This window comes from Schistocerca serialis, chromosome 5 (genome assembly GCF_023864345.2).
Source record: "Schistocerca serialis cubense isolate TAMUIC-IGC-003099 chromosome 5, iqSchSeri2.2, whole genome shotgun sequence".
NCBI lineage: Eukaryota > Metazoa > Arthropoda > Insecta > Orthoptera > Acrididae > Schistocerca > Schistocerca serialis.
In genome coordinates this window covers 477,213,859-477,239,678 of record NC_064642.1, presented here as the reverse complement: position 1 = coordinate 477,239,678, position 25,820 = coordinate 477,213,859, and the positions used below count along the sequence as shown (strand labels likewise).

The 25,820-nt window shown below is 43.7% G+C and overlaps 1 protein-coding gene across 1 annotated transcript in view; it reads right to left on the bottom strand.

Annotated features, from left to right (window-relative positions):
* The window catches only part of LOC126482009 (opioid-binding protein/cell adhesion molecule homolog), a 361,349-nt gene extending 336,581 nt beyond the window's left edge, over positions 1-24,768 (bottom strand). Inside the window, exon 1 of the mRNA XM_050105976.1 lies at positions 24,687-24,768. Within this exon, the coding sequence (XP_049961933.1) occupies positions 24,687-24,768 (82 nt within the window). The remainder of the gene's footprint in view (positions 1-24,686) is intronic.
* Between the last annotated feature and the right edge of the window lie 1,052 nt (positions 24,769-25,820).

Genomic DNA, 25,820 nt, shown 5'->3' with positions numbered 1-25,820 from the left:
TCTGTTTTCCTTGATGACTTTCCGTCAATTACTACGAACTGTGACCTCTCTGACACGAAATCGCAAATCCAGTCACATAACTGAGAAGATATTCCATAGGAACGCAATTTCACTACGAGCCACTTGTGTAGTACAGTGTCAAAAGCCTTCCGGAAATCCAGGAATACGGAATCGATATGAAATCCGTTGTCAATAGCACTCAGCACCACATGTGAATAAAGAGCTAGTTGTGTTTCACAGGAACGATGTTTTCTAAAACCATGCTGACTGTGTGTCAATAGATCGTTTTCTTTGAGATAATTCATAATGTTCGAACACAGTATATGTTCTAGAATCCTGCTGCATATTAACATTAACGATATGGGCCAGTAATTAAATGAATTACTCTTACTACCTTTCTTGAACATTGGTGTGACTTGTGCAACTTTCCAGTCTTTGGGTACGGCTCTTTCGTCGAGCGAACGGTTGCATATGATTGTTAAGTATGGAGCTAATGCATCAGCATACTCCGAAAGGAACCTAATTGGTATACAGTCTGGACCAGAAGACTTGCTTTTATTGATTTGCTTCACTACTCCGAGAATATTTACTTCTACGTTACCCATGTTGGCAGCTGTTCTCGATTCGAATTCTGTAATATTTACTTCGTCTTCTTTTGTGAAGGCATTTCGAAAGGCTATGTTCAGTAAATCTGCTTTGGCAGCACTGTCTTCGATAGTATTTCCATTGTTAACGCGCAGAGAAGGCATTTATTGTTTCTTGCCGCTAACATACTTCAGATACGATCAGAATCTCTTTGGATTTTCTGCCAGGTTTCGAGATAAGGTTTCGTTGTGGAAATTGTTATAGGCATCTCGCATTGAACTCCGCGTTAAATTTCGAGCTTCTGTAAAGGGTCGCCAATCCTGGGGATTTTGCGTCTGTTTAAATTTTGCATGTTTGTTTCGTTGTTTCTGCAATAATGTTCTAACCCGTTTTGTGTACCAAGAAGAATCAGCTCCATCGTCTTTTAGTTTACTTGGTATAAACCTCTCAATTGCTGCAGATACTATTTCTTTGAATTTAAACCACATCTGGTCTACACTTACATTATTAACTTGGAATGAGTGAAGATTGTCTCTCAGGAAGGCGTCAAGTGAATTTTCATCTGCTTTTTTGAATAGGTATATTTTTCGCTTATTTTTCGAGGACTTTGGGATTATAATATTCAATCTCGCTACGACAACCCTGTGTTCACTAATCCCTATATTGGTTTTGATGCTGGTTACTAACTCAGAATTATTTGTTGCTTGGAGGTCAAGTGTGTTTTCACAACCATTTACTATTCGCATGGGCTCATGAACTAACTGCTCGAAATAATTTTCAGAGAATGCGTTTAGCACAATTTCGGATGGTATTTTATGCGTACATCCGGATTTAAACATGTATTTTCGCCAACATATCGAGGGTAAATTAAAGCCACCACCAACTATTATCGTATCAGTAGGGTACATGTTTGAAATCGAAGTCCAGTTTTCTTTGAACCTTTCAGCAACTGTATCACCTGAACTGGGAGGTCGGTAAAAGGATACAATTATTATTTTATTCCAGCTGCCAACAACGACCTCCGTCCATACTAACTCACAGGAAGTATGTACTTCCATTTCGCGACAAGTTAAACCACTTCTGACAGCAACAAACACGCCACCGCCAACCGTGTTTAGCCTATCTTTTCGGAACACCGTTAGGTTCTTCGCAAAAATTTCGGCTGAGCTTATATCCGGCTTTAGCCAGCTTTCAGTGCCTATAACGATTTGAGCATCAGTGCTTTCTATTAGCGCTTGGAGCTCTGGTACTTTCCCAACGCAGCTACGACAATTTACGGGGTCGTAAGAACTTAGGAGCTAAATGAGGTCTCACGGTACTCATGGTGTACATACATACATATATGTATATATATTCATTCACTTCGCCTTGCTAAACATAAATTCTTGCCTATAGTAAACTGAAAATGTTGTTCATTATCAGGTAATTTCTGCCCACAGGAACTGGCGGGCTCGTCAGTACTGACCGACCACGGTATCATCCTCTCCTAATTGCGTGGGATGATGTGGTGTGTCGGGATTTGGGGTCAGCACACCGCTTTCCCAGCCATCAGTTTTAGTGATCTGGAGTCGTTGCAGGTAGGTGAAGTAGCTGCTTGGTTTGCCTCACGAGGCTTACTGCACCACATTCCAGTCCTCCCACCAAGGCAAAATCCCTGGGAGTATGTGAGGTGGAAACCGAGTCTTCCACATGGCAGTGTACCGCGTTGACCACTCAGTTGCGAATGTGGACATTGTCGAGTAAGAGTAAAACAATTTACCATAACGAATTCGTAAAATTTGTACTTCATAAGGCAAATGAAGTAATTTTGAAAACTGTGTAAAAATGACTTTAATATTATACTATTTCTATGTTAGACTCCTTTTCTTCCCCAGAGGGAAAATGGGATAACGCAGCAATGGCGTAATCACGTAGTTCATGTAGAAAGTTCGCTCCAGTCAGATATTACTTCCTTAGTTTCGAAAATTTTGCTTGCGTCAATGCGTACAATTCTTCGCACACAATCAGAAATAGGAAGTAAGTAACGAATTAGGTTTTCTTCAACATTTTACACGCGACATAAATTTATAGGATCGTTACCATACTGGCAGCCATCCTAACTGTTGTCACTTTGACCACATCGCTGGAGCAGGGCTGTAGTGTGACGATTTTAACACCCTGTACGTACCGTACATAATATTAGTCAGCCCCCAAAAGATCAAACAAGTCGCTTCGGAAAAAAAATGGTTCAAATGGCTCTGAGCACTAAGGGACTTAATTTTTGAGGTCACCAGTCCCCTAGAACGTAGAACTACTTAAACCTAACTAACCTAAGGACATCACATACACCCATGTCCGAGGGAGGATTCGAACCTGCGACCGTAGCGGTGGCGCGGTTCCAGTCTGTAGCGCCTAGAACGACTCGGCGACCCTGGCCGGCTCGCTACGGAGAGCTGCACATAGCTACACCAGACGGTTACGTGACCATTCACTGCTGAAGTAACAAATGGAAGTTGTGTGTACGTGCCTGTCGGTTGTAAGACATCAACAGAGTCACGTGGGTCATTGTGGAGTCGTGATAAAATGGAAGAACATTGCATTTTAATCTTTTCATAAACTACACAGTGAACGGAATTGCCCTGTTTCTTTGTGTATCAATGCAGACTGTCCAATTTATCAAAAAGAAAAGGCGTAACCTCGGAACCATGTACTTCACCGACATAACGGTGGGTGTGAAAATATCCTAAACGTCAGGATAGGGTGGGAGTGTCGCACCCCGTCAATGATGATGAGTATTATACCAGGCAGGAATACCTGTGAGTGCACATCGATCTCTTCTCTTTCAGAGAGAACACTGCGGGCAACTCCACACTGTGAGCATCTGCCCTTTGCTCGCAGCAACATAAAAAACTTCTCAAACAACCCAGAGTCTCGGCAGTAGCCGACTGGAGCGTATAGTGTGTTCCCCCCAGCCGCCATTTTGTTTCTTTTCAAACGATAAAAGGCAAAAAGTGCATCTGCTATCCAATCAGACACTTAACCGGGAATATGTGGAGTTTGCAGTCCAGGACTAAGGTGATGTCTTGGCTGCGATTTACGATTTTCGGGTTGCCGCAAGTACGATGTTTATGTGAGTATTTTCGGTTTTCACATGTTGTCCATTTTTCCATTTTCTGATTAGTACATCGCGGATAATCCGGTCATCCAAAATGACTACAGTCATGCTCACAGCTCTTCATGAACACGTTGGCATACAATGAGACACGCTATCGCATCTTAACCAGCCTGCTGAATAACCCGATCTTTATCCAATGAAAATTTCTGGTGCGCTTCTGAACAGCAGGTCAAAGGTAGCTGTCAGAATCCCCACAGACTGATAACCCTGCGAGGCCTAGTAATAAGTGAATGTTTCAATTGGATACAGCATACCTGAAGGAATGTGGAATCTCTTCCTCGCAGAACTGAGGCCTTTAACAAGTCTGGAGGGTGAACGGCCATGTTTATGTGGACACACCGGTTCCCGTCAGATACCCAAGCTAAGCAGCATGGGATGTGGTTAGCTCTGGGATGGGCACCAACTGGGACACCTTTGGCTGTTGACCTACACGGCTGCGCTCGGCCTTGTCATGGGAACTGAACAGGTACGTGACCAAACAGTAGTGACACTAAATCACGCAAACTGACAATAGTTCTGAGGTTGGTGTGCTGACCTTACCACCCCTTCGTATCCACATCTGATGAAGCTCGTCGGCTGGAGATAACGCCCTCGGTCGGTACACTTGGGCGCTGTGAGGCCTGTTTGGGGCAGTAACAAAGATGGAGGTGATGTTACACGCTGTCAGTGTGATGTCATTATGTACACGTGATCAGATTCTCGCCCCTCACGTCTGGTGAGTAGGTTCTGTTTGTTCCCGCTTCTACCGTAGCGCTGCGAGAGCTTTCTTGTATGTCTTCAATATCGCACGAGTCGTTGTGTGGGTCACATCATTGTTTGTCCCCCAGCGTTTGTGACTCAATTTTGACGCGGCGTTGTCTTGCGCCGAGATGGCATCTGTTGCTCCCAGGAACATTCCACGCACAGGGACTGTCAGTTTTAGTTTTGACACGTCCGTGCATCATGTACTTCCAAGTACGTAAGAAATTCAGGACTGGCTTGTAGGTACGATCAAGGTGACTTCAAAATAGGTTCCAACAGCTTACTTCGGTTCCGAATGATATGTGTTTTATGTCAAGTTTCTAGACCCACTTCGGATTGACAGGCTCCTTTGCGGCAAAGACAAGTCCCTTTCACTCATCGTGATGGCTCTAATAGTACGCTTACTCTGGAGAAAACGGATGTGGAATGTAAGAATATTAGGATGTTTTATCTTCCGCCCGGAGTTGATGATGGTTTCCTCAAGACCGTCCTGCTTCCATTTGGGGACATACGGAATATATGGTGAGAATGCTGGTCCACTCAACATCGTTTAGACGTTTACAGTGGAGACTGATCAGTGGACACGGTGGTCAACCGGAATATACTCCCCTCTCATTTGCAGTTGTGTGCATTCCGGGAATATGTAACTAAACAGGACAACGAATTTATTTGATGTATAATGAGAGTCGACAGCTATGCACAAATAGCCCACGTCGTGTATAGGTCTTAAAATCCACTTAGGAACATCGTAAAAGGCTAACTGAAGCAGACCTAATTCTCCAAGTGACAGCCATCGTGCCTAACCAAGTTTCTGAGGGGCAACGATAGCTATTGCGTGATGGTCCTAGAACCATTTCAGCTGTTAGCCTCGTACAGAGACATTGCCGGTGTAGTTTCCTTGCCGACAGCGCCTCCGCTTCAAAACAAGCATGAGTCAGAAGATTCCTCTTCCCTCCTCCGTTCTAGTGAAAAGAATCCGTTGGAGGAGGCATCCTCCCTTCCCAACTTCAGACCGGATGATAACATGTTACCTGGTGGTCAAGATTCGAAAGCCTCCAGCCCCCCATCCGATGTGTCTTCAGAGACCGAGAACGCCTCTTTGGAACTACATATGGATATCCCTGTTCCAGAGCTTCGTACTATATTGACGGACCTGGCGTTCATCCACGATACTCCAACGAAATAGTTCTAATGGCTCTGAGCACTATGCGACTTAACTTATGAGGTCATCAGTCGCCTAGAACTTAGAACTAATTAAACCTAACTAACCTAAGGACATCACACACATCCATGCCCGAGGCAGGACTCGAACCTGCGACCGTAGCGGTCGCTCGGCCCCAGACTGTAGCGCCTGGAACCGCACGGCCACTCCGGCCGGCAGTCTCCAACGTATTGCCACCCCTTTTTCTGCGCCCTCGGATGGGGAAAGTATGCCAAGGCCGCCACTGATTAGAACCGGATCGACACAAGCGTGCCATTTGAACACATGCTGACAGTAAAAGATGTATCGTCAGTTTTTGTTTCCGTTGTCTCCCACGAACTGCACCATCCATCTGTGAAAGAGTGGAAAGTACCCTCTCTACCTGATGCTGACTTTCAACAGGATGCCCCCACGTTGTCCCATGCGGCAATCGCGTCTCGCAAAATCCCCAGAAACGTGCGCTTTTAACCTGTGCGCGCGGCATAGTGAAAAAAAAAGACACCAGAATGAGGGTAGAAGAGAAGGACCCACCTCCTTACTTTCAGATTCATCCGTTGAATTTGCGATGGGGTGTGATACACGACTTAAAGGTTTGCTTGCAAGTAATCAACTGTATAGTTTTGGTAATAAATGTGGACATAATTAGTTCTTGGGGCGCTGCAGCGTTTCATTTGTGATACAAGTGCAGTCGCGATACTTTTGAAAGAAGTTTTATTTGACCATTTTTCTGCTCCCGGGTTTTGTACTTCCTTTAATGTGGTTCGTGAACTATCTACTGGTACTGCGATTTTTTACACAGAGGGAATACCACTGCCTGTTTTCAAAGTTCATGATAACGGCCAAGTAACTTTCTGTGACTTTGCTTTAATTCTCATTTATGCACCCATCACAATTTGGCCGTTCCACAGATTGCGCTCGTCTTTATAACGGGGGTGTTGTTTATTTATTTCGTAAAACCCCGCAGAAATATCTGTCAGGTGGAGATTATAATTGTGTTTTGTGTTCTGTGGATCGGACAACCAATTATAAATTCAATAACAAACTAGACGATTTCGTGTGTTCTTCGCAATTATGTGATGCGTGGATATGTTACCAACCCACTCTTGTCTGGTATACGTATTTTACGGCTACTAACAGCAGCAGAGTCGATCTCTTTTGTCTTTCTGATTTTTTATGTGGACAAATATCAGCGATAGACGTAATACTTGTTTCACAGATGGGTGTGCCGTAGCTGTAACCTTAAATCATGTACCACAACCCACAAAACTGTATCGTCACCCCTGGATGTTGAACCGCCTGTCTTAAAGGATCCTAATCTCGAGATTATCGCTCGAGAAGAATCGGGCCGCAGCTTGCGTTAGCAGGATCGTTATCCATCTCTTATGGAATGGTGATCTGAGCATGCTAAACCATACTTTCGAAAAATGTTAATGCGTTACGGCGCTGAAAGGGTAACGGATCTTCGTCTTGCGACAACTTTATGACCGTGTCAGACAAGCTCCCTTACGGATAATCGATTTCCGCCGTGTTAAGGACTCAGGGTGTGATAAAAATCCCGCTCATTCCTGCAGCATTAACTGACCTTCCTATATCAGCTTATCCGGTCGCGGACGCGTCGACAAAGGGCGTGTACCGCGTCCCTTTTCTCACCCGATTGTCATGCACTGGCGTCCCAACGTGACATTTCCAGAGCGATCTAAAGTTATTTTACTGACCTTTAAGATGTCCCTGCTACTGATACCATTGTCCCTGATGGATTTACACGTCTCCCGGATTGCTTGGTTACTCCCGCATTAAATGATCAGTTTCTCAGTGACTGTACGCGCGATGATATATATCGCCTTATTGTTGGTTAACCATGCAATAAGCGCCGAAACTCTACGGTGTTCTTTACTCCTAGGTGACTGTATGTATATTTTTGGCCTGTTATACTTCACATAAATGATGTGATCCAGGGCGGAAGGGGGTACTCGATTCCTGACCCCTTCAAGGCTGGTAAAATTTTTCTAATTCCGAAGACCCTGTTAAACTTCACCCGTTCGCACTACTTAATTTAGATTACAAAACTGTTGCCCGGGTGGTCAATAGCCGTTTGGCGACATTGATAGAGAAAATTCTTGCTGTTCACCGAAGCTGGGTGCTTGTTCTCGCGATTCTGAGTCTTGTAGTCGAATGCCCGGAAGTAGTCTCGGTGGCTACAGCGACTTCTGCCTCTGGAGCCTTGCTTTTTATTGGCTGTAAAAAGGCATTTGGCCGGACCAGCCGCGGTTTCTTGATGCAGAAGCTCAAGGCGACTCCTCTCAAACACACTGCGTTTCAGGTATTATCCGGCTTTTTACTGATATTGAAGCATCTGTCGTAGTGAATGGACATCTTATTCTCCAGATCACCATCCGACAGGGCTTACCGCAGGGGAGCCCACCCTACATGTCGCATTTTGTCTTGTCACTAGAACCACTGCTTCGCCGTATTGCTGATCCATTACGCGGTACGAGCGTACGCGGATGATGTTATGGTATTGCTACGTCATATCGATGACGTACCCTTGTTCAAGAATATATTGGATTCCTTTTGTTCTCTCTCTGGATCCCGTGTTAATGTGCGGATACGTACCCTGTTACATTTGCAAGGTTTTCATCACGTTGTTATTCCATGGGCAACGGTGGTTTCTCGCCTCGAATCGTTGCGTATTGCCGTAGATAGCTATCCGATGAAAATGGCTGCTCTAAATTAGCGAAAGACGACGAATGAAATTCGGGGGGCAATTCGTGAAAATGAGTACTGTTCCCTTAGTATTCTCCACAAAGTGCAGGTCATAGATACAATGCACAAATATTCCCACTCCCAGCGATGATGGTGAGCAAACTGATACAATCATCCGGTCTTTTCCTTTGGGAAAGTCATATTTTTCGACGTCGGTATGAAGTGGTTGTGAGGCCACGTCTCCTCATAGGGCGGGGACCCCCCAGTATCACAGTGAAGGCTTCAGTATTGTTTATATAGCGCAACGTTTTAACATGTACTCATTCTATTGCATCTCCCTTATTCACGTGTCTTCCACTGGCCAGTCTGACTCACCCTAACGATGTTGGCCGGATGAACTCTAAACTGTGGCACATACGTGAAATTTATGTTACAATACGTTTTCTGGGAGTCGACATTTTATCAGGGACACACCTTACCACCATATCTTTGCTTTTTGCATTGGGAACTACAATCATCCCTCTTCCCAGATGGAATAGCCGCTCTATTGATATGCTAGTCTTATTATCTTCCCGCTAGAAGTCGCGTTATCGTGATATTAGGTCACACAATTTGATCCCGACCAGCAAACGCCGCCATCGCGTTGATGTTAGTCCGACTGCGCTTTGCGAAGCACGTCATCAACCAGATATATTATCACACAGGCTTGTCTCTTGTGGGCGAGAACACCAACACTGGATTCACCGAAATCTGGCTTTCCTTACGCGGTCAGCTGCAGCTGCTTTCTCGGCTGATCTTCTTCAGCGTCCAGACTTTTCCATTTTCTCTCGGACGAAGACTAGTTCGGTTGTGTGGTTCCTCGGGCAGTACGCCCACTATCTAGTCGGGTACGACAATGATCCCGACCACCGTGGTTTCCGCCAGTATATGACGATCGCAATGGCACAGGCTTCCAAGTTATCTTGCTTTACTTTCGGATATGATGCACCTTGTCTTTAAAAGCCAAGGAATGGATAGCATTTCTTGTTGTTTTTTCCACCTTTCCCTTATTCTTGTGCTTTGTTTCATTGTGTTATTCCTAGGGAAATAAACTGTTTCCTTTTGGACCCAGAATTTAGGAATTTATGTCTATCTAGTTTTAGTTTCATAAAAGAGAAGAAAAGGGAAAAAATAAAAATATAAAATACAAAAAAATAAAAAGATAACGAACCTCGTATTACGCCCATGTGAGGGACCAGCACAGTAGCAGAGACAGGCGAGGAGGACGCATCGTGGTCTACGGGTAGCGTCTTTGACTACTAATTGAAACGTCCTAGGTCCCGGGTTCTAAATCCGCCATAGTAAATGTTGAAAAAATCATAAGCAATGGCGACTGAAAGCTTCCGGGATATGAAGTCACCCTCATTCTGACAATCCCCTTGCAAAAGAGGGTAGAGGAAGTGACATAGGTTCAGCGCGCTCTCTTGCCCTTTGGTGAGAAACTAATGGAGGAAGAATCAGAAATTATCAACGGCATTAGGATGCAGAAAGAAACTACATAGATACATACGGTGTATCCATAAGGCATGTGACCTGCAGTTGAAAATGTGTCATGAGGATCTCTTCGCAGGACTAGCTCCCATTCAGATCTGCGGGAGGGGCTGCAAAGACAGACGTGAAAATGGGAAAAAGATTGAGTAACCAACGAAAGTACAACGTTAGACCAGTCTGGGCATGGACTGCCAGAAGTTTGAACCTGTTAGGTAAGCTAGAAAATCTGGAAAGGGACATGGCAATCTAATCATGGGTGATTGGAATGCAGTTGTAGGGGAAGGAATAGAAGAAAGAGTTACCAGTGAATATAGGCTAGGTAGTAGGAATAAGAGAGGAGACAGTCTAGTTGAGGTCTCAAATAAATTTCAGCTAGTATTAGCGAATATTCGATTAAAGAATCACAACAGTAAGAGGTACACTTTGAAGAGGCCGCGAGATACGGGAAGAATTCAGTTAGATTATATTTTGGTCACACAGAGATGCCGAAATCAGATACTGGATTGTACAGTGCATCCAGGAGCAGATGTAGACTCAGATACCAATGTAGCAGTGATGAGGAGCAGCCTGAAGTTTAGGAGATTAGTCAGCAAAAATCAATGCGCAAAGAAATGGGATACGGAAGTACTATACAGATACTGCGATAAGAGACAACTCAGTAGGCAGTTTGGTTGAAGAGGAATGGGCATTTCTAGGGAGGACAATCCCAGAAGTTGGAAAGAAAAATATAGGCAAAAGAAGGTAACTTACAAAGAACCACGCGTAACTCAAGAAATACTTCAGATGATCGATGATGAAAGAAGGAAGTACGGAAATATTGAGGGAAATTCAGGAGTACAGAAATACAAGTCACTTAGGAATGAAATAAATGGGAAGTGCGGGAAAACTACGGCGCGCTGGCTGTAGGAGAGATACGAAGAAATCGAAAAATTATGATTGTCAGAACGACTGACACAGCATACAGGAAAATCAAAACAACCTTCGACGAAATTAAACGTAGGGCGGTAACATTAAGCCTGCAGTGCGAATTCTATTGCTGAACGCAGTGGAGAGAGCGGATAGGTGGAAAGAGTACGCTGAAAGCATGGCGTGAGGGGTAAGGCTTGCCTGATGAGGCGATAGGAGAAGAAACACGACTCGATGTAGAAGATGTAGTGGTTCCAGTATTAGAATCAGGATTTAGAAGAGCTCTGGAAGAAATATTATAGAATAAGGTAGGATGTATGAGTCTGGCAACATACCATCTGACTTTCGGTAGAACATCATCCACACATTTCCGAAGACTGCAAGAGCCGACAAATGATATAATTATCATACAATAAGGTCATACATCAAAATTGCTGATAAGAACAATATACAGAAATATGGGAAAGAAAATTGAGGATGTGTTCGATGACCATCAGTTTGGCTTAGGAGTAGTAAAGCTATCAGAGTTTGAAGTCTGACATTGCGGTTGATAATGAAAGGAAAATGAAGGCACGTTCATAGGATTTGTCTATCTGGAAAAGCGTTCGATAATGTAAAATGATTCAAGATGTTCGAAATTCCGAGAAAAATAGGGTAAGCTGTAGGGTAAGACAGGTAATATATAGATCTACACAACCAAGAGGGAACCATAACAGTGGGAGACAATGAACAAGTGCTCGGATGAAAAATTCTGTAAGGCAGGAATGTATAATTTCGCCCCTACTGTTCAATCTACACGTCGAGGAAGCAATTACGGAAATAAAAGAAAGATTCAAGAGTGGTATTAACATTCAAGGTGAAAGGATGTGAATAATAAGATTCGCTGATGACATTCCTATCCTCAGTGAAAGTGGAAAAGAATTACGTGTTCGGCTGAATGGAAGGAACAGTCTAATGAGTACAGAATATCGATTGGGAGTGAGCCATAGGAAGTCGAAAGTAATGAGAAGTAGGAGAAATGAGAGCAACGGAAAACTTAACATCAGGATGGTTGGTCACAAAGTACACAGAATTGAATAATTCTGTTACTTATTCAGCAAAATAACGCATGATGGCCGGAGCAAGGAGGACATAAAAAGCAGGCTAGCACTGCCCAAGAGAATCAGTATCATACATAAGCTTTAGTGTGAGGAAGAACTCTATGAGAAGGTACATTTAGTGAACAGCATTGTATGGTAGTGAGACATTGACCGTGGTAAAATAGGAGAGGAAGGGGATCAAAGCATTTGAGACGTGCTATTATAGAATAACATTGGAAATTAGGTGGACTTATAAGGTGAAGTATGAGAAGGTTTACCGGAGAATCGGTGAGGGAGAGAATATATGGGAAGCACTGACTAGAAAAAGGAACAGGATCGTAGCACATCTGTTGAGACATCACTGAATAACTTCCATGGTAGTAGAGAGAGAGCTATAGAGGATAAAGACTCTAGAGGATGACAGAGGTTGGAATACATCCAGAAAATACTTGAGGACGTAGGTTTCAAATGATACTCTCAGATGAAGTGGTTGACAGAAGAGACGAAGGCCGGTGGCTTAAAAAAAAAAAGTAACCGGTGTGGTGTATCCCGATGGTGAATAAAGCTCGTGCGAATGCCTCATTACTTTAGCATTACGCAGAGTGTCTTTCCTAACAAGCCTCAGCCGCATTTTCTCTCATAAAAATTTGCAATTTTCTTCTTGCAATGAGTACCTCGAATGAGCCGAAAGAAATACCACTCATCATGTGTTCATGTGAAACCCAGTGTCGAGAGAAATTTATTTGCCCAATCAATATACTAGTCTCAGATTAGCCATGTGACATATTTATTTTACTTATATATATTACCACAGACGGTAAAACAAGAAAAATAACCAGTACTCCAATAGCGACCATGTAGTGCTTCTGCGTGGCGGTAGTAGTCAGCGCTGGCCAGGGCGGTCGGTACTAACGCTACTGGCTATTTATTGACTGAGTGTCGAAGAGCATAACATCACAATAGACATAGTATCTCAAACTAACATATGGTGTAACACCGTTTGACATAACGACTTCTATATGCTCCACTCGTGTATTACCAACGCTTGCTCATTGCATCTGGGTTTACGACACATGCTTGCTTTACGAAATACTTTTTGTCTCCTGCATCATCCAAGTTATGTTAGAAACTGAGTTTTTGAAATGAAATTACTGCATAAAACTCTCTTACTTTATTTCTTATGGATGGAAGCCACATTTTTAAGCGGCTTCCCAGCCTCATCTAGGCACATGCTTGACTGGTCCTAACTCTCCGCCTGAGGAAACATGACACATGAACATTGTTGAAATAGGATCACACCACCACCATCATCATCATCATCATTTAAGACTGATTATGCCTTTCAGCGTTCAGTCTGGAGCATAGCCCCCTTATAAAATTCCTCCACGATCCCCTATTCAGTGCTAACATTTGTGCCTCTTCTGATGTTATACCTATTACTTCAAAATCATTCTTAACCGAATCCAGGTACCTTCTCCTTGGTCTGTCCCGACTCCTTCTGCCCTCTACTGCTGAACCTATGAGTTTCTTGGGTAACCTTGCTTCTCCCACGCGTGTAACATGACCCCACCATCTAAGCCTGTTCGCCCTGACTGCTACGTCTATAGAGTTCATTCCCAGTTCTTCTTTGATTTCCTCATTGTGGACACCCTCCTGCCATTGTTCCCATCTACTAGTACCTGCAATCATCCTAGCTACTTTCATATCCGTAACCTCAACCTTGTTGATAAGGTAACCTGAATCCACCCAGCTTTCGCTCCCATAAAACAAAGTTGGTCGAAAGACTGAACGGTGCACAGATAACTTAGTCTTGGTACTGACTTCCTTCTTGCAGAAGAGGGTAGGATCACACATAGAACAAAAATCACGGGCATGTGCTGTACGCGGCTTCACTCCCGCAGGTAACAGAAGGGCGTCCGGCAGCAAAAGTTAAATACAATGCATTCGCGAAAAGTTGAGTACCGCGAAGCTTCGTGCAATTTTTTAATCATCGTAGGTACACGGGTGATAAATGTGAAATTGTTGCGACTCAGTCATTCCCTTACCTGAGCTCCTATACGCCAATGGATATATTTACGTTTCTCGACCATGCCTAAAAGCTTGTATTTGCAGTAAGAAGATTAATAACGACCCACTGATGACGAGGCCATTGGGGACTGATCAGAAGCTCGTAATGAGGAAAAACAGGGAGCAATATCGGTCGTGCCCTACTAAACGAGCCATCCCTGAATTCAACATAAGCGATTTACGGTAATCAGGGGAAACATAAATCATGATTTAAACCGCCGCCCTCCCGAATTCGAGTCCAGTGGTTTATCACTATGCCTCAACGTTAGATAGGACTATAAAACATTCGCGGGAGAACATAATTTTTACGGTACGGAACATGTACTCAGGATGAGCGCCGATCAAATCCGCATCCAATCGTACAGATTTATATTTTTTGTTGTTGCGCTTAATACGGGTGGCGTTCAACATGTAATGCAATACCTTTTTTCTCGGCCTATTTCGGTTCAGCAAATGCGGAATTTGCTGTGGGATATTACGGAATATTCTCACATCAGCTCCTGTAGTTTCACGAAGTTCCGAAAGGTGGTGGCAATATACGATGCCTACAAAATGTCTATAACGAAGGTGCGCTCTAAGCAGAACTGTCATTGAGTTTCTTTTGGCAGAAAACCAGAGCATCGCACATATTCATAGGCGCCTATGGAATGTGTAAGGAGACCTAGCATGAACAAAAGTACGGGGAGTCGTTGGGCGAGGTATCTGTTATGAGCACAACTGGGTCGCGCAAATCTACACGATCTTCCACATGTCGGTCGGCCGGGCACATCTGTGACTTCTTTAGTTCTGGAACGTGCGGACACGCTCACCCGCGGTGATCGGCAAAACACAGTCGAACACCTCGCTGTTCAACTAGATGCAAGGTTTCAAACAAGGTTACGCACCTGAGGGCAGTTCACAAAATTTCATTAGACTGTACTTTCTCATCCGCTCTACAGCCCGGATCTCGCGCGTTCCAACTTTTATCTCTGTTGTCAATGAAGGATGCACTCCGCAGGAAGTACTACAAGGATGATGTGGAGGTTATTGATGCAGCAAGACCTTGGCTCCAAAGTCGATTAGTATATTGGTTCCATGCGGGCATATAGGCCCTCACATTAAGGTGGCGTTGGTACGTCGCATTGAGCAGAGTTTATGTTGAAAAATAGTTTTGTAGTCAGAAGAGTGGGAAATACTATGGTGTATTGGAATCCTGGATAAAATCAACTTACTTTCACAAAAAATGTTTTGTGTTACTTATTGGGAATGCCGGGGTGGATTTTTGAAGCGGACACAGCTACCCATTCAGCGATCATGTTCCGTCTGTAGTTATCTCGCCAACGACAAACTATTTAACACAGATATTTCACTTCACTTTCGGTCCTCTACCGGAGTTAAGATTACTGCAGCCGACATGTGAGGCCGAGCGGTTCTACGCGCTTCAGTCTGGAACCGCACTACCACTACGGTCGCAGGTTCGAATCTTGCCTCGGCCATGGATGTGTGCGATGTCCTTAGGTTAGTTAGATTTAAGTAGTTCTAAGTTCTAGGGGACTGATGACCACAGATGTTAAGTCCCATAGTGCTCAGAGCCATTTGAACCATTTTAAAATTACTGCAGTGCTGGGTGCGGACAATTCCTATATTTATATTAGTTCACGTGCAATGTATTCCGTTCGTAAGGAATCTTTATTCTGAATAACGTCGTAAATTTTTTAAAGTACAGGTTACTTTTTGCCAGCTCTAAATACGCTCATTGCCTGTGTTCCACGAATAGCAGGCGTGTGTAAGATTCTCTGTTAATGTGGGTACTCCTAGACTGGACGTACAGTGGATGTACAATGGACGAGTACTGTATACGTGCACTACTCGTCCATTGTTCATCCACTGTAAGTGCAGGCCCAGCTATTCGTCCATCTGAAATTCAGTTTTCATAGAGGCCACTCAGTTACGTTGGATGACTTAAGTAATCGTGATGACAGTTTTAACCTTAACATAATGTGAAATCTAGCACTGGCAATAGTTAACTGTCACTCTGTTGCCCAGAATTTGTGACACTGCACTCCTCACAGAGGGCGTGTTGATGGCATATGTCTCTGAAGCCTGGATGTTGTGTACGTACGAGCAAACACCTCGCCATTGAGGTATATAAGGTGAGTGGGAGCGCCTTATTATCAGTTCTGCATCACCTGCAAGACAAAACAATAGAGGAACACAACTAGAAAGAGACGCAACCAGAACCGTAGGAATAACACCAAAATATAAACTCTGGAAATTCTGTGGAAGAGGAGATCTCACAAGGGGTTCCGCCGTACTATTTCCGGCTCTTTCAGAAGATGGCTGAACGGTTGGCGGCCAAAGTATTAGCGGCAGACAAAATCTGGTTAAGGCTGAATTCACAATGCCTCAGACTTTTTCCATGTGTAATTTTTATTTCAGTAGGAATACTTATCTTTTTTTCCTTAAATAGGTCTAATTAGGTCTTCTGCAGCGAAGGGATAGTACTCTCTTTCTTCCCCGCTGTGGCTGCCACTATTACATCGACCTAACCCGTGGAACAACATATGGCTTTAATTAGGCCTATAAACATATTTTCTTGACTGTACATGGTTAAGAACTCATCAAAAATGAGACTCATTCACCTACACTGCTGGTAATTAAAACTGAAAGACCAGAAAAGGCAGAAAATATGGAAATTTCATTTATTGTGCTTATACAATACGTATGAAGAAAACAGGACGAAATTTCTAAATTATTTGGGGTGTACAGGCTGCGAAATTTAGTATAGTCGCTAGCCTCTGGTAGCAAGAACTGGTTGTAACTGAGTTTGGACGACAGATACGTTAAACCATTCTACTTCAACACTATGTCCCAGTGCATCAATCGCAGTTTTTTACGAGAAGTAGTATGCCAGTATATTGGTAAACATTACCAAATGTCTTAAATGGGTGAAATATCTGAAGACCGTGCTGGCCAGGACAACAGTAATAAACCTTTGTACTCAGTTATGTCAGGACAGGACTTGTAAAACGCAGACTTGTGATATCTTGTTGAAAGTTAACGTTGCGCAAACCTTAAAGATGGGGCACAATCATCGGCCTTACCACGTCACAAATCTAATGCCAGCTGTCGATATTACCGGCTACACGAAAAATAAGTGTTACATGGTCATTGATACGACATAAAAATTGCTGGGCTTGTGTAAAGATGATGAATACAATGTGGTAGCATTCGATTTCGTCTACCACCATGCCGATTTCTGACTTCGGGTCTGGAAAGCCGCAACAATGGTCGCCGTGTTGATGACGCTTTGTGATCCAGACGTCATCGCACTGTCCGTGTGATTACTTGCATTACTAGGAACAAGCTCATCTCCTGACTTCATATTCGTGATGAGGTCCTACGATCTTATACGGCCTAGAAAACATTGTCGCTCCTCTCGGGCGCTAGTCGTCTGGACTCGCTGAGATACAGTACGAACCTATCGACTGATAACTCGAGTGACAGTCGTGAGATGCCGACCAACACGAACATCAATGTCGCGGAGTGGAAAAAGTAGTCGCCATGGCCCAATGTCAAATTGTGAGACTTGAGAGTAGGTCTTCCTTCCACTTGCATGAGGTGTCACACTATCCTCACACAACCAAACGAAATAGGAATGCGAATTGCATTGATTATCCACTGCGCTGTCTTTTCTTGTAAACAGACTTTAGACGACGTTACCCTCACATGTTTTTTGTGGTTGCGCCGAAATGCCATGGCATAGACCCCACAATTCACCAAAAGCGTTGATGAATGTTGATGCGCCGTCCTGGTCGAACAACGCACAACTGCAGCCTAGAACTCACACCATCTAGTAGAAGCTGTTTTCGCAATCAGTGAAGTCCTGGACATGGTGGAGTTGGGCTGATGTGATGAGACTCACAAATATCCCCAGCTCTTTTTGTGTGAGTGTGTGTGTGACGGGTTTGATGTGGCCTGCCACGAATTCCTCCCCAGTGCCAACATCTTCATCTGAGAGTAGCACTTGCAACCTACGTACACAGCTATTTGCTGGGTGTATTCCATTCTCTGTTTTCCACTACAGTTTTTAGCCCTCTGCAGCTCCCTCTACTACCGCGGCAGTTATTTCCTGATGTATTAACAGATGTCCTACCATAGTATCACTTCTTCATGATCTGTTTTTTCCCACATATTCTTTTCGTCGCCTATTTTTCGGAGAGCCTCCTCATTCTTTACTTTATCAGTCCGCCTAATATTCATCATTCTTCTATAACACCACATCTCAATTACTTCGATTCTCTGGTTTTCCCACAGTCCATGTTTCACTACCATACAATGATGTGGCCCCAAAGTACGAGGCGCTACGCACTGGAACCGCGCGACCGCTACGGTCGCAGGTTCGAATCCTGCCTCGGGCATGGATGTGTGTGATGTCCTTAGGTTAGTTGGGTTTAAGTAGTTCTAAGTTCTAGGGGCCTGATGAACTCAGAAGTTAAGTCCCATAGTGGTCAGAGCCATTTGAACCTGCCATTTTTGTTTCAAGCGTTTAGTGCCCTGTCCATCCACCCACACTAATGTCCGTATTTCGGGACGTGAGCTGAACAAAGTTGCACTATGGGATGTTGGGTACCGTGGTCGTCAGAGTGGCAATAGTTATGACTGGAACAACTGACAACCAAGTGTTCTCGTTCAGAACTGAACTGGCATGTGTGCTACAATTCACACTTATTCTATCCTCTAAAATCAATACATCGCTGCCCTTACATTTGCCAGGAGCGATTTTCCATTAATAGGAAATTCCGGTAGACAATAGTAGCCGTGCCACATTACCAGTGCCAATACGAGTTCCGTGATGGAGCGTCCTATCTGTCTGGACACATTGTCTGATCCCTATCAAATACATTGGCAGCGTACCTGTTGTCATTTCTCCATTCGTTCATCACTCCGACAGCTGAAATGTATGGCATCAGGACCTTCTTTTCACTAGACACACCGAGCTCTTTGCTTCGCCAATATGACAGGAGCATTCCCTCCCCATGCCAGGTGTTAACTACACCCGTGTGCATTTATAGAGACAATAGCTAGCAACATATTTACCTATCATACAGGCCGACGTGAATAACAGATCACAGTCTAAACCACAGTTCGCTATTAGGCCTTCACTTTGCGTAACTGAAATAATTTATGAATACGGGGAGAACTACACTGAAGAACGTAAAAGATTTTCTGAAATGATTGAAAGTAGTGGATGAATCAAAATGAAAAAAGTCCCACTTCCCGTATGTTTGGTATGGTACTGATTATTATCACTCCCATTCAGGTTGTTCTCCATACATTTTTGGTTTAGGTAATTTACGTATCAAAACTTTCTTTACCTCCTTGGTAACCTTTCATTTGACGATAGGTGTTTTTTCTGTGTAGTGAGCCAAAGAGTGTGTAACAAACAGAAAAACAGCAGAAAAATCCGTTTTATTTTATATTTAATTGAAGGAAGCACTCTAAATCAAACCATACTTTCCCAGATGACTGAAGGCTATTGATTCCGTACATTTCCCTACGAACAGCCAATGGGAATCGGCCGTAGCACCCACTCGAGCGTTCTTTTGAGTGTCTCTCACAGACGAGCGCAGCCCTCGTTATTTCAGGAATAACAAACTGTTCCCATGCATGAAACTCTAAGTCATCCATCATCCCACCAGTCTCCCTCTAAAATACTCCTCCGGCTGTCTCAGCTCCTGCATTTAATTGCTTCGGTGGCCAATGTTCTGTAAAATCGGACTCAGTGTTCTTCCCCCCGCAGCTGCTTCAGCACGCAACCCTCTTCGGGGCAAGCTGCCGCTAGCTGCAATATTTCTTTTCGTCGTGCCTTACACCACCAAAACAACCGAGCGCGAAACTAACTTCTGCTTTTGGTATGAGGCTACCAATACGAAACTGCCTGTTTGTTGTTTCCGAGACTTTGCCGTTTCTCATTTGAGCTCGTTTGTGTCATTCAGTAATCCCTCCCCCCCCCCCCCCCCTCCTCCCCTCACCGCCTCTCTCTCTCCCTCATTCACCACTGACGAAAGAAAATGGTAAAACCAAGAACGAGTTGTGCCACATAAGTGAAGGTTGATATGCATGTTTCTAAATCTGAAAGATGATGTCTGTACAAATATCGTCACCGAGTGAGGTAGCGCAGTTGCTAGCACGCTGGACTCGCATTGGAGAGGACGACGGTTCAATCCCGCGTCCGGCCATCCTGATTTAGGTTTACCGTGATTTCCCTAAATCGCTCCAGACAAATGCTAGGATGGTTCCTTCAAAAGGGCACGGCCGACTACCTTCCCCGTCCTTCCCTAATCCGATGAGACCGATGACCTCGCTGTCTGGTCTCCTCCCCCAAACTACCCAACCCAACCCCAACCCAAATTTCGCTCCAGTCGCATAGGAGTGGCACTAGTAGCGCCACCAGAAGAAGAAAAACTGACTTCCTTTAATACAAGCTGTAACGATCGTGAGCGTTGTTTATCTATGAAGCTGGACGTGGTGAGTTGATGTTAGTGAAGTATGCCTTTAAGGCGACAAATACTACGTTAGCAACACCTGAATGAGGTTGAAGGAAGTCGTATAACAGAGCTACAAGTTGCATATTCTTTCTGTGATATTGTTGGAAGACTTTCCAGGAGTGCTGCCACTGTACAGGGTAGCTGACAGCGCTCGCCACGAAAAAATTCGGTCGCAAGAAGACCGGGCTCCGGACGGCCACGTGGTACTGCAGAGGGGGGAGTCCATCGTGTACGGCGTAGGACTCGGACGAACTGCATCTGCAGCAGCAATTTTTGCAGCAGTTGGGACCACAGTGATACAACTAACTCTTACAAATCGGTTAATTCAAGGACAGCTCTAAGCCAGGTGCCGTATAGCGAGCATTCTACTGGCCTCGGAGCCACGCCATTTGCGACTCGAGTGGTGTTGAGCAAGAGCTCACTGGAGAGGAGGGTGTAGGTCTGCTGTGTTTTCTGATGAAAGTTGGTTCTGCACAGGTGCCAGTGTTATCCATGTGTTGGTTAGAAAGCGGCCAGTTCAGTACCGGCAACCAAGCTGCTTACGTGCTAGACACACTGGACCTACACATAGAGTTATGGTCTGGGGTGAGATTTCGAATGAGAGTAGGAGCACCCTGATGGCAAATTTGTACGTCTATCAGCTGATTTGACTTGTTGTGCTGCCATTCATGAACAGCATTTCAGGGTGTGGTTTCCAACAGGATAACGCTCGCTCACATGCTGCTGTTGAAACCGAACATGTTCTACCGAGTGTTGACATCTTGCCTTGGCCTCGTCGATCACCAGATTCCAGTGGAGCACGTATCGAACATCACTGTACAACAACCCCAGCGTCATCCACAAACAACATTAACCGTCCTCGTGTTGACCTAGCAAGTGCTAGAGGCATGGAACTCCATCCCACAGACTGATAACACAATTCACACACGTTTGTACGCTTGAATTCCACATTCTGATTGTTCATGTACAAGCACATCATATAAATTGCTATGACTTATCTCGGGCTTACATTAAACTGTGATCGTGTAATGTTCATCACTTAAATATGTTACCTAGAGAAATGTATTGCCGAAATTAATTTACATTAATTATTTTTTGTGTTGAGATTTTTCAGTTGATGTATATTCATAAATGTGTATGTGTGAGTGTGTCAAAAAAAATGGTTCAAATGGCTCTGAGCACTATGGTACTTAACATCTATGGTGATCAGTCACCTAGAACTTAGAACTACTTAAACCTAACTAACCTAAGGACATCACACAACACCCAGCCATCACGAGGCAGAGAAAATCCCTGACCCCGCCGGGAATCGAACCCGGGAACCCGGGCGTGGGAAGCGAGAACGCTACCGCACGACCAGTGAGTGTGTCTCTGTGTGTGTGTGTGTGTGTGTGTGTGTGTGTGTGTGTGTGTGTTTCAGAATAAATCTGGAATGTCTCCAGCAATTTCGACCAAATCTGGTGGTTTTATTAACTTGAAACATATACTCCTTGGGGTATGAACTAAGAGCCTGCTGGAAGTCATACACGAAAACATAATAAAAGACAGGCTATAATAGTGTCGAATACATTGTTATCGACGTTAATGTGACCGCCTCAAAGAATGAATTAAAACACATCAAAATCGGTCGTACAACATCTACTGGAGACAGCAAATAAGACGATGTGGTGATCAATCCACTGAATCTGAAATATTATAGATGGTAGCAGCCTGTTTACTGATGTCATATGTTAATGCATGAAAAAATTACAGTGGTTACGCCTCTTCTCGTCCGTTACCGTGTATGATAAACTAATCCCAATTTTAATTATAGAGAAGTTTCGTAAAAATTGATTTTTTTCATTATATTCAGCGCAATACTAACGATGGCGAATCTTGTTGGTAACTTTAAAGCTCTCCATAAGTATCAAACAAATCTTAAAAGTTTTAGGTTCGATTTTCTACACATACCATCTTATAAATTGTCTTATCATTTCACGTAGAGCTGCAGACATTCCTTTACCTGCAATAACATTCCAGGATCAGCGATAAAATAATTTTCATGAAATGTACGACCAAGAGGTAATCTTATATGCATAGGCTAGATCGATAAACGTGTTCCGGGGCTCCGGTTTCTCAAGTGCGGCCACTCACGAGAATATAGATCGACAGAAGCACTTCAGTCTCTATAAACTTGCGTCTTGTCCATCCACTGCATCCCATTTCTGGCTTAAAACAGCAACTGATAACTTATTACATAACACAGGAAACAGAGAAACAGTACATAACGTAGGGCAAGAAAGGCCAGCAAGTTTGAAACTGCTGTGGTTATGTACTGACACCTGAAGCAGAACGCAAATAATGGTTCACATTAATTTGTTACAGCAAAATTATTAGCAAAACTCACACAAAAAGCTCGAATTTTATCACTAGTACGGCTTAATTCTTAGTATCCAGTGGTTACATGGTGACAAATCGATGCAAGATTAGACGAACTTCTAAACATAAGATGCTATTCAATATGTCTAATAAGACTAGTCTCTGTACCTATAACTGCAAAAGTAATGCCAACACACCTGCGCTTCAGCCTTTGCCGATATATGTAAACAAAAATAACTCTAGCCTTCTTTCTTCAATGTAACACGTATCGATGGACTGATGTTTGTTGGTGTTCAGTCGAATAATAGAAATACTATAAATGACACTTCATGTATTAGATAAATTCTGTCATTGGCGTTCTTTATCTCTCCAGCCTCAAGAATGAACAGAGAAAGTTATTAGCCGTTTATGTAGATAAGATATGCAACCAGTCGCTTATCATTCGTCATCCATAAGGAATACAGTGAATTTACGGCTATATCGTCGGGTAAACCTACAACGAACATCTACAAAATTAAAAATGCGTCTGATTATCGCAACACATCTGTATAAACCGAAGTGTTTCAGGTCGTTATCAACAGTGAACAGAAAGACATTTATGAATCCCACAGTGCTGATACTAGATATGGTCTTTTTACGGATGCAGTAGAGCTTCTCCTGTTTTCTCAAATTACGGAAGAGAAATATTATCGTTCTCTCTTAAAAAGGTCACCGGCCTTTCCCCTCCGCCCTTTGACCACTTACACCTAATGACTAGTCTCCAATGACCTGCATAGTGAGACAATAACTACATCTTTGTTGTCTGTATACAGTGACAGAGTTACTAAAAAAGCAGCCAGACCATTACAAATTGAATACTTTCTTAGATTCTATCACCAACAGTTGTCTAAAGAGAATTGCAGAATACAAACTGTTTAAAAAAACATTGGAATTAAACCAGGCAAACATTATGCTGGAGAAAAAAATGTGCTGTCAGGTAAAATAACAGACCGCTGACGATGGAGCAGCAGCACCGAAACATATGTCAGAAAATCATGGAAAAGAAGAAAGTGTTATGTGCATTGTTTATGGAAACGTAGGGATAAATAGGAAGCGTTTTGAAGATAGTTTATTTCGCTTTATAATGCCTTACTTTTGTCCATCTCCCATGTTCTAAGTACTAGTATTTATACAAAGTTGGAACTCTGAAGGTGCTTTTCATGACTTGCTCTACATTGAACCAAGTCCCCATTAATATACTTACACTATTTCTTATCACTGCCTTTCGAAGTGCGGCCTTACGTCCAGCTCACTGATGGTTAAATGTCACGTACTCTTAATGCATTTTTCACGTATATGATGTCCCTGTCTCTCTCTGCCCACCCTTACCTCTCTCTCTCTCTCTCTCCCCTCACACACAGACACAGACACACACACACACGCACACACACACACACACACAACACAACACAACACACGTACACACTCATTTCCATCCACCGTTTCCAACTGAACTTATATATGGACACACAGTGGCAGATACAACATTACCGTGGTTTCTTCGAGGTAAAACTGTTCGTCACCTACATTAAATCGACGTTTCCTGTTCACTGAAAAACGATATTACCGGAATGGATGAAGGCATCAATATAGAATGTTATTTTTTTGCCAGTTGCTGAAGCCGAGTGCAGCGAAATTATGGGAGGCAATTTCGCCCGCCAATTCACGCTATCTACCACCTGTTCGGGAAGACGGTTCGTACTATTACTAAGCGGCGCCTCTGTTGTGATAACAGGTTCGCGGTGTACGTTTAGAAGGCAGTGACACCAGAGAGCGGCGGCGCGCCGACTTACCGGCAGCGTCTCCAGTGGCGGGCTGCGGGCGCAGCGCCAGCAGCAGCGTCAGTGGCGCCAGCAGCAGAGGGGAGCGCGCCATGCGGACTCGGCGCCAGCCGCATGCCGACTGCGGCCAACGCGCCGCCGGCCGCTCGCCACGCAACCCCGTCTGCGCATGCGCGCCACTCACGCGACCGGGTGCTTGCCACCAGCCTCCAGTTGTAGTACTATGACTCCCGACCTTCGGATTCGTCACTGTGCGCTCATCTCGACCATTGTTGCAGATGACCTTCGTGAGGACTATTTAGAACATGGAAGTCAAAGATATCAATTCACCCAGTATTCACTCAGTATGCTCGGAACGAGCTGAATATCCTGAAACGGCGTCTTGTTACTCTTTAGAAGAGAATCCCCAGTGAGAACAGAAATGTACCCTAATACACTCAAATACAATGGTTGGGAAGGGAGTGAGACAAGGTTGTAGCCTCTCCCCGATGTTATTCAATCGCTATATTGAGCAAACATTGAAGGAAACAAAAGAAAAATTCGGAGTAGGTATTAAAATCAATGGAGAAAGAAATAAAAACTTTGAGGTTCGCCGATGAGATTCTAATTCTGTAAGAGACAGCAAAGGACTTGGAAGAGCAGTTGAACGGAATGTATAGTGTCTTGAAAGGATATAGGATGAACATCAGCAAAAGCAAAACGAGGATAATGGAATGTAGTCGAATTAAGTCGGGTGATGCTGAGGGAATTAGATTAGGAAATGAGACACTTAAAGTAGTTAAGGTGTTTTGGTATTTGGGGAGCAAAATAACTGATGATGGTCAAAGTTTAGAGGATATAAAATGTAGACTCGCAATGGCAAAGAAAGCGTTTCTGAAGAAGAGAAATTTGTTAACATCGAGTATAGATTTAAGTGTCAGGAAGTCGTTTCTGAAAGTATTTGTATGGAGTGTAGCCATGTATGGAAGTGAAACATGGACGATAAATAGTTTATACAAGAAGAGAATAGAAGCTTTCGAAATGTGGTGCTACGGAAGAATGCTGAAGATTAGGTGGGTAGATCACATAACCAATGAGGAGGTATTGAATAGAATTGGGGAGAAGAGGAGTTTGTGACACAACTTGACTAGATGAAGGGATCGGTTG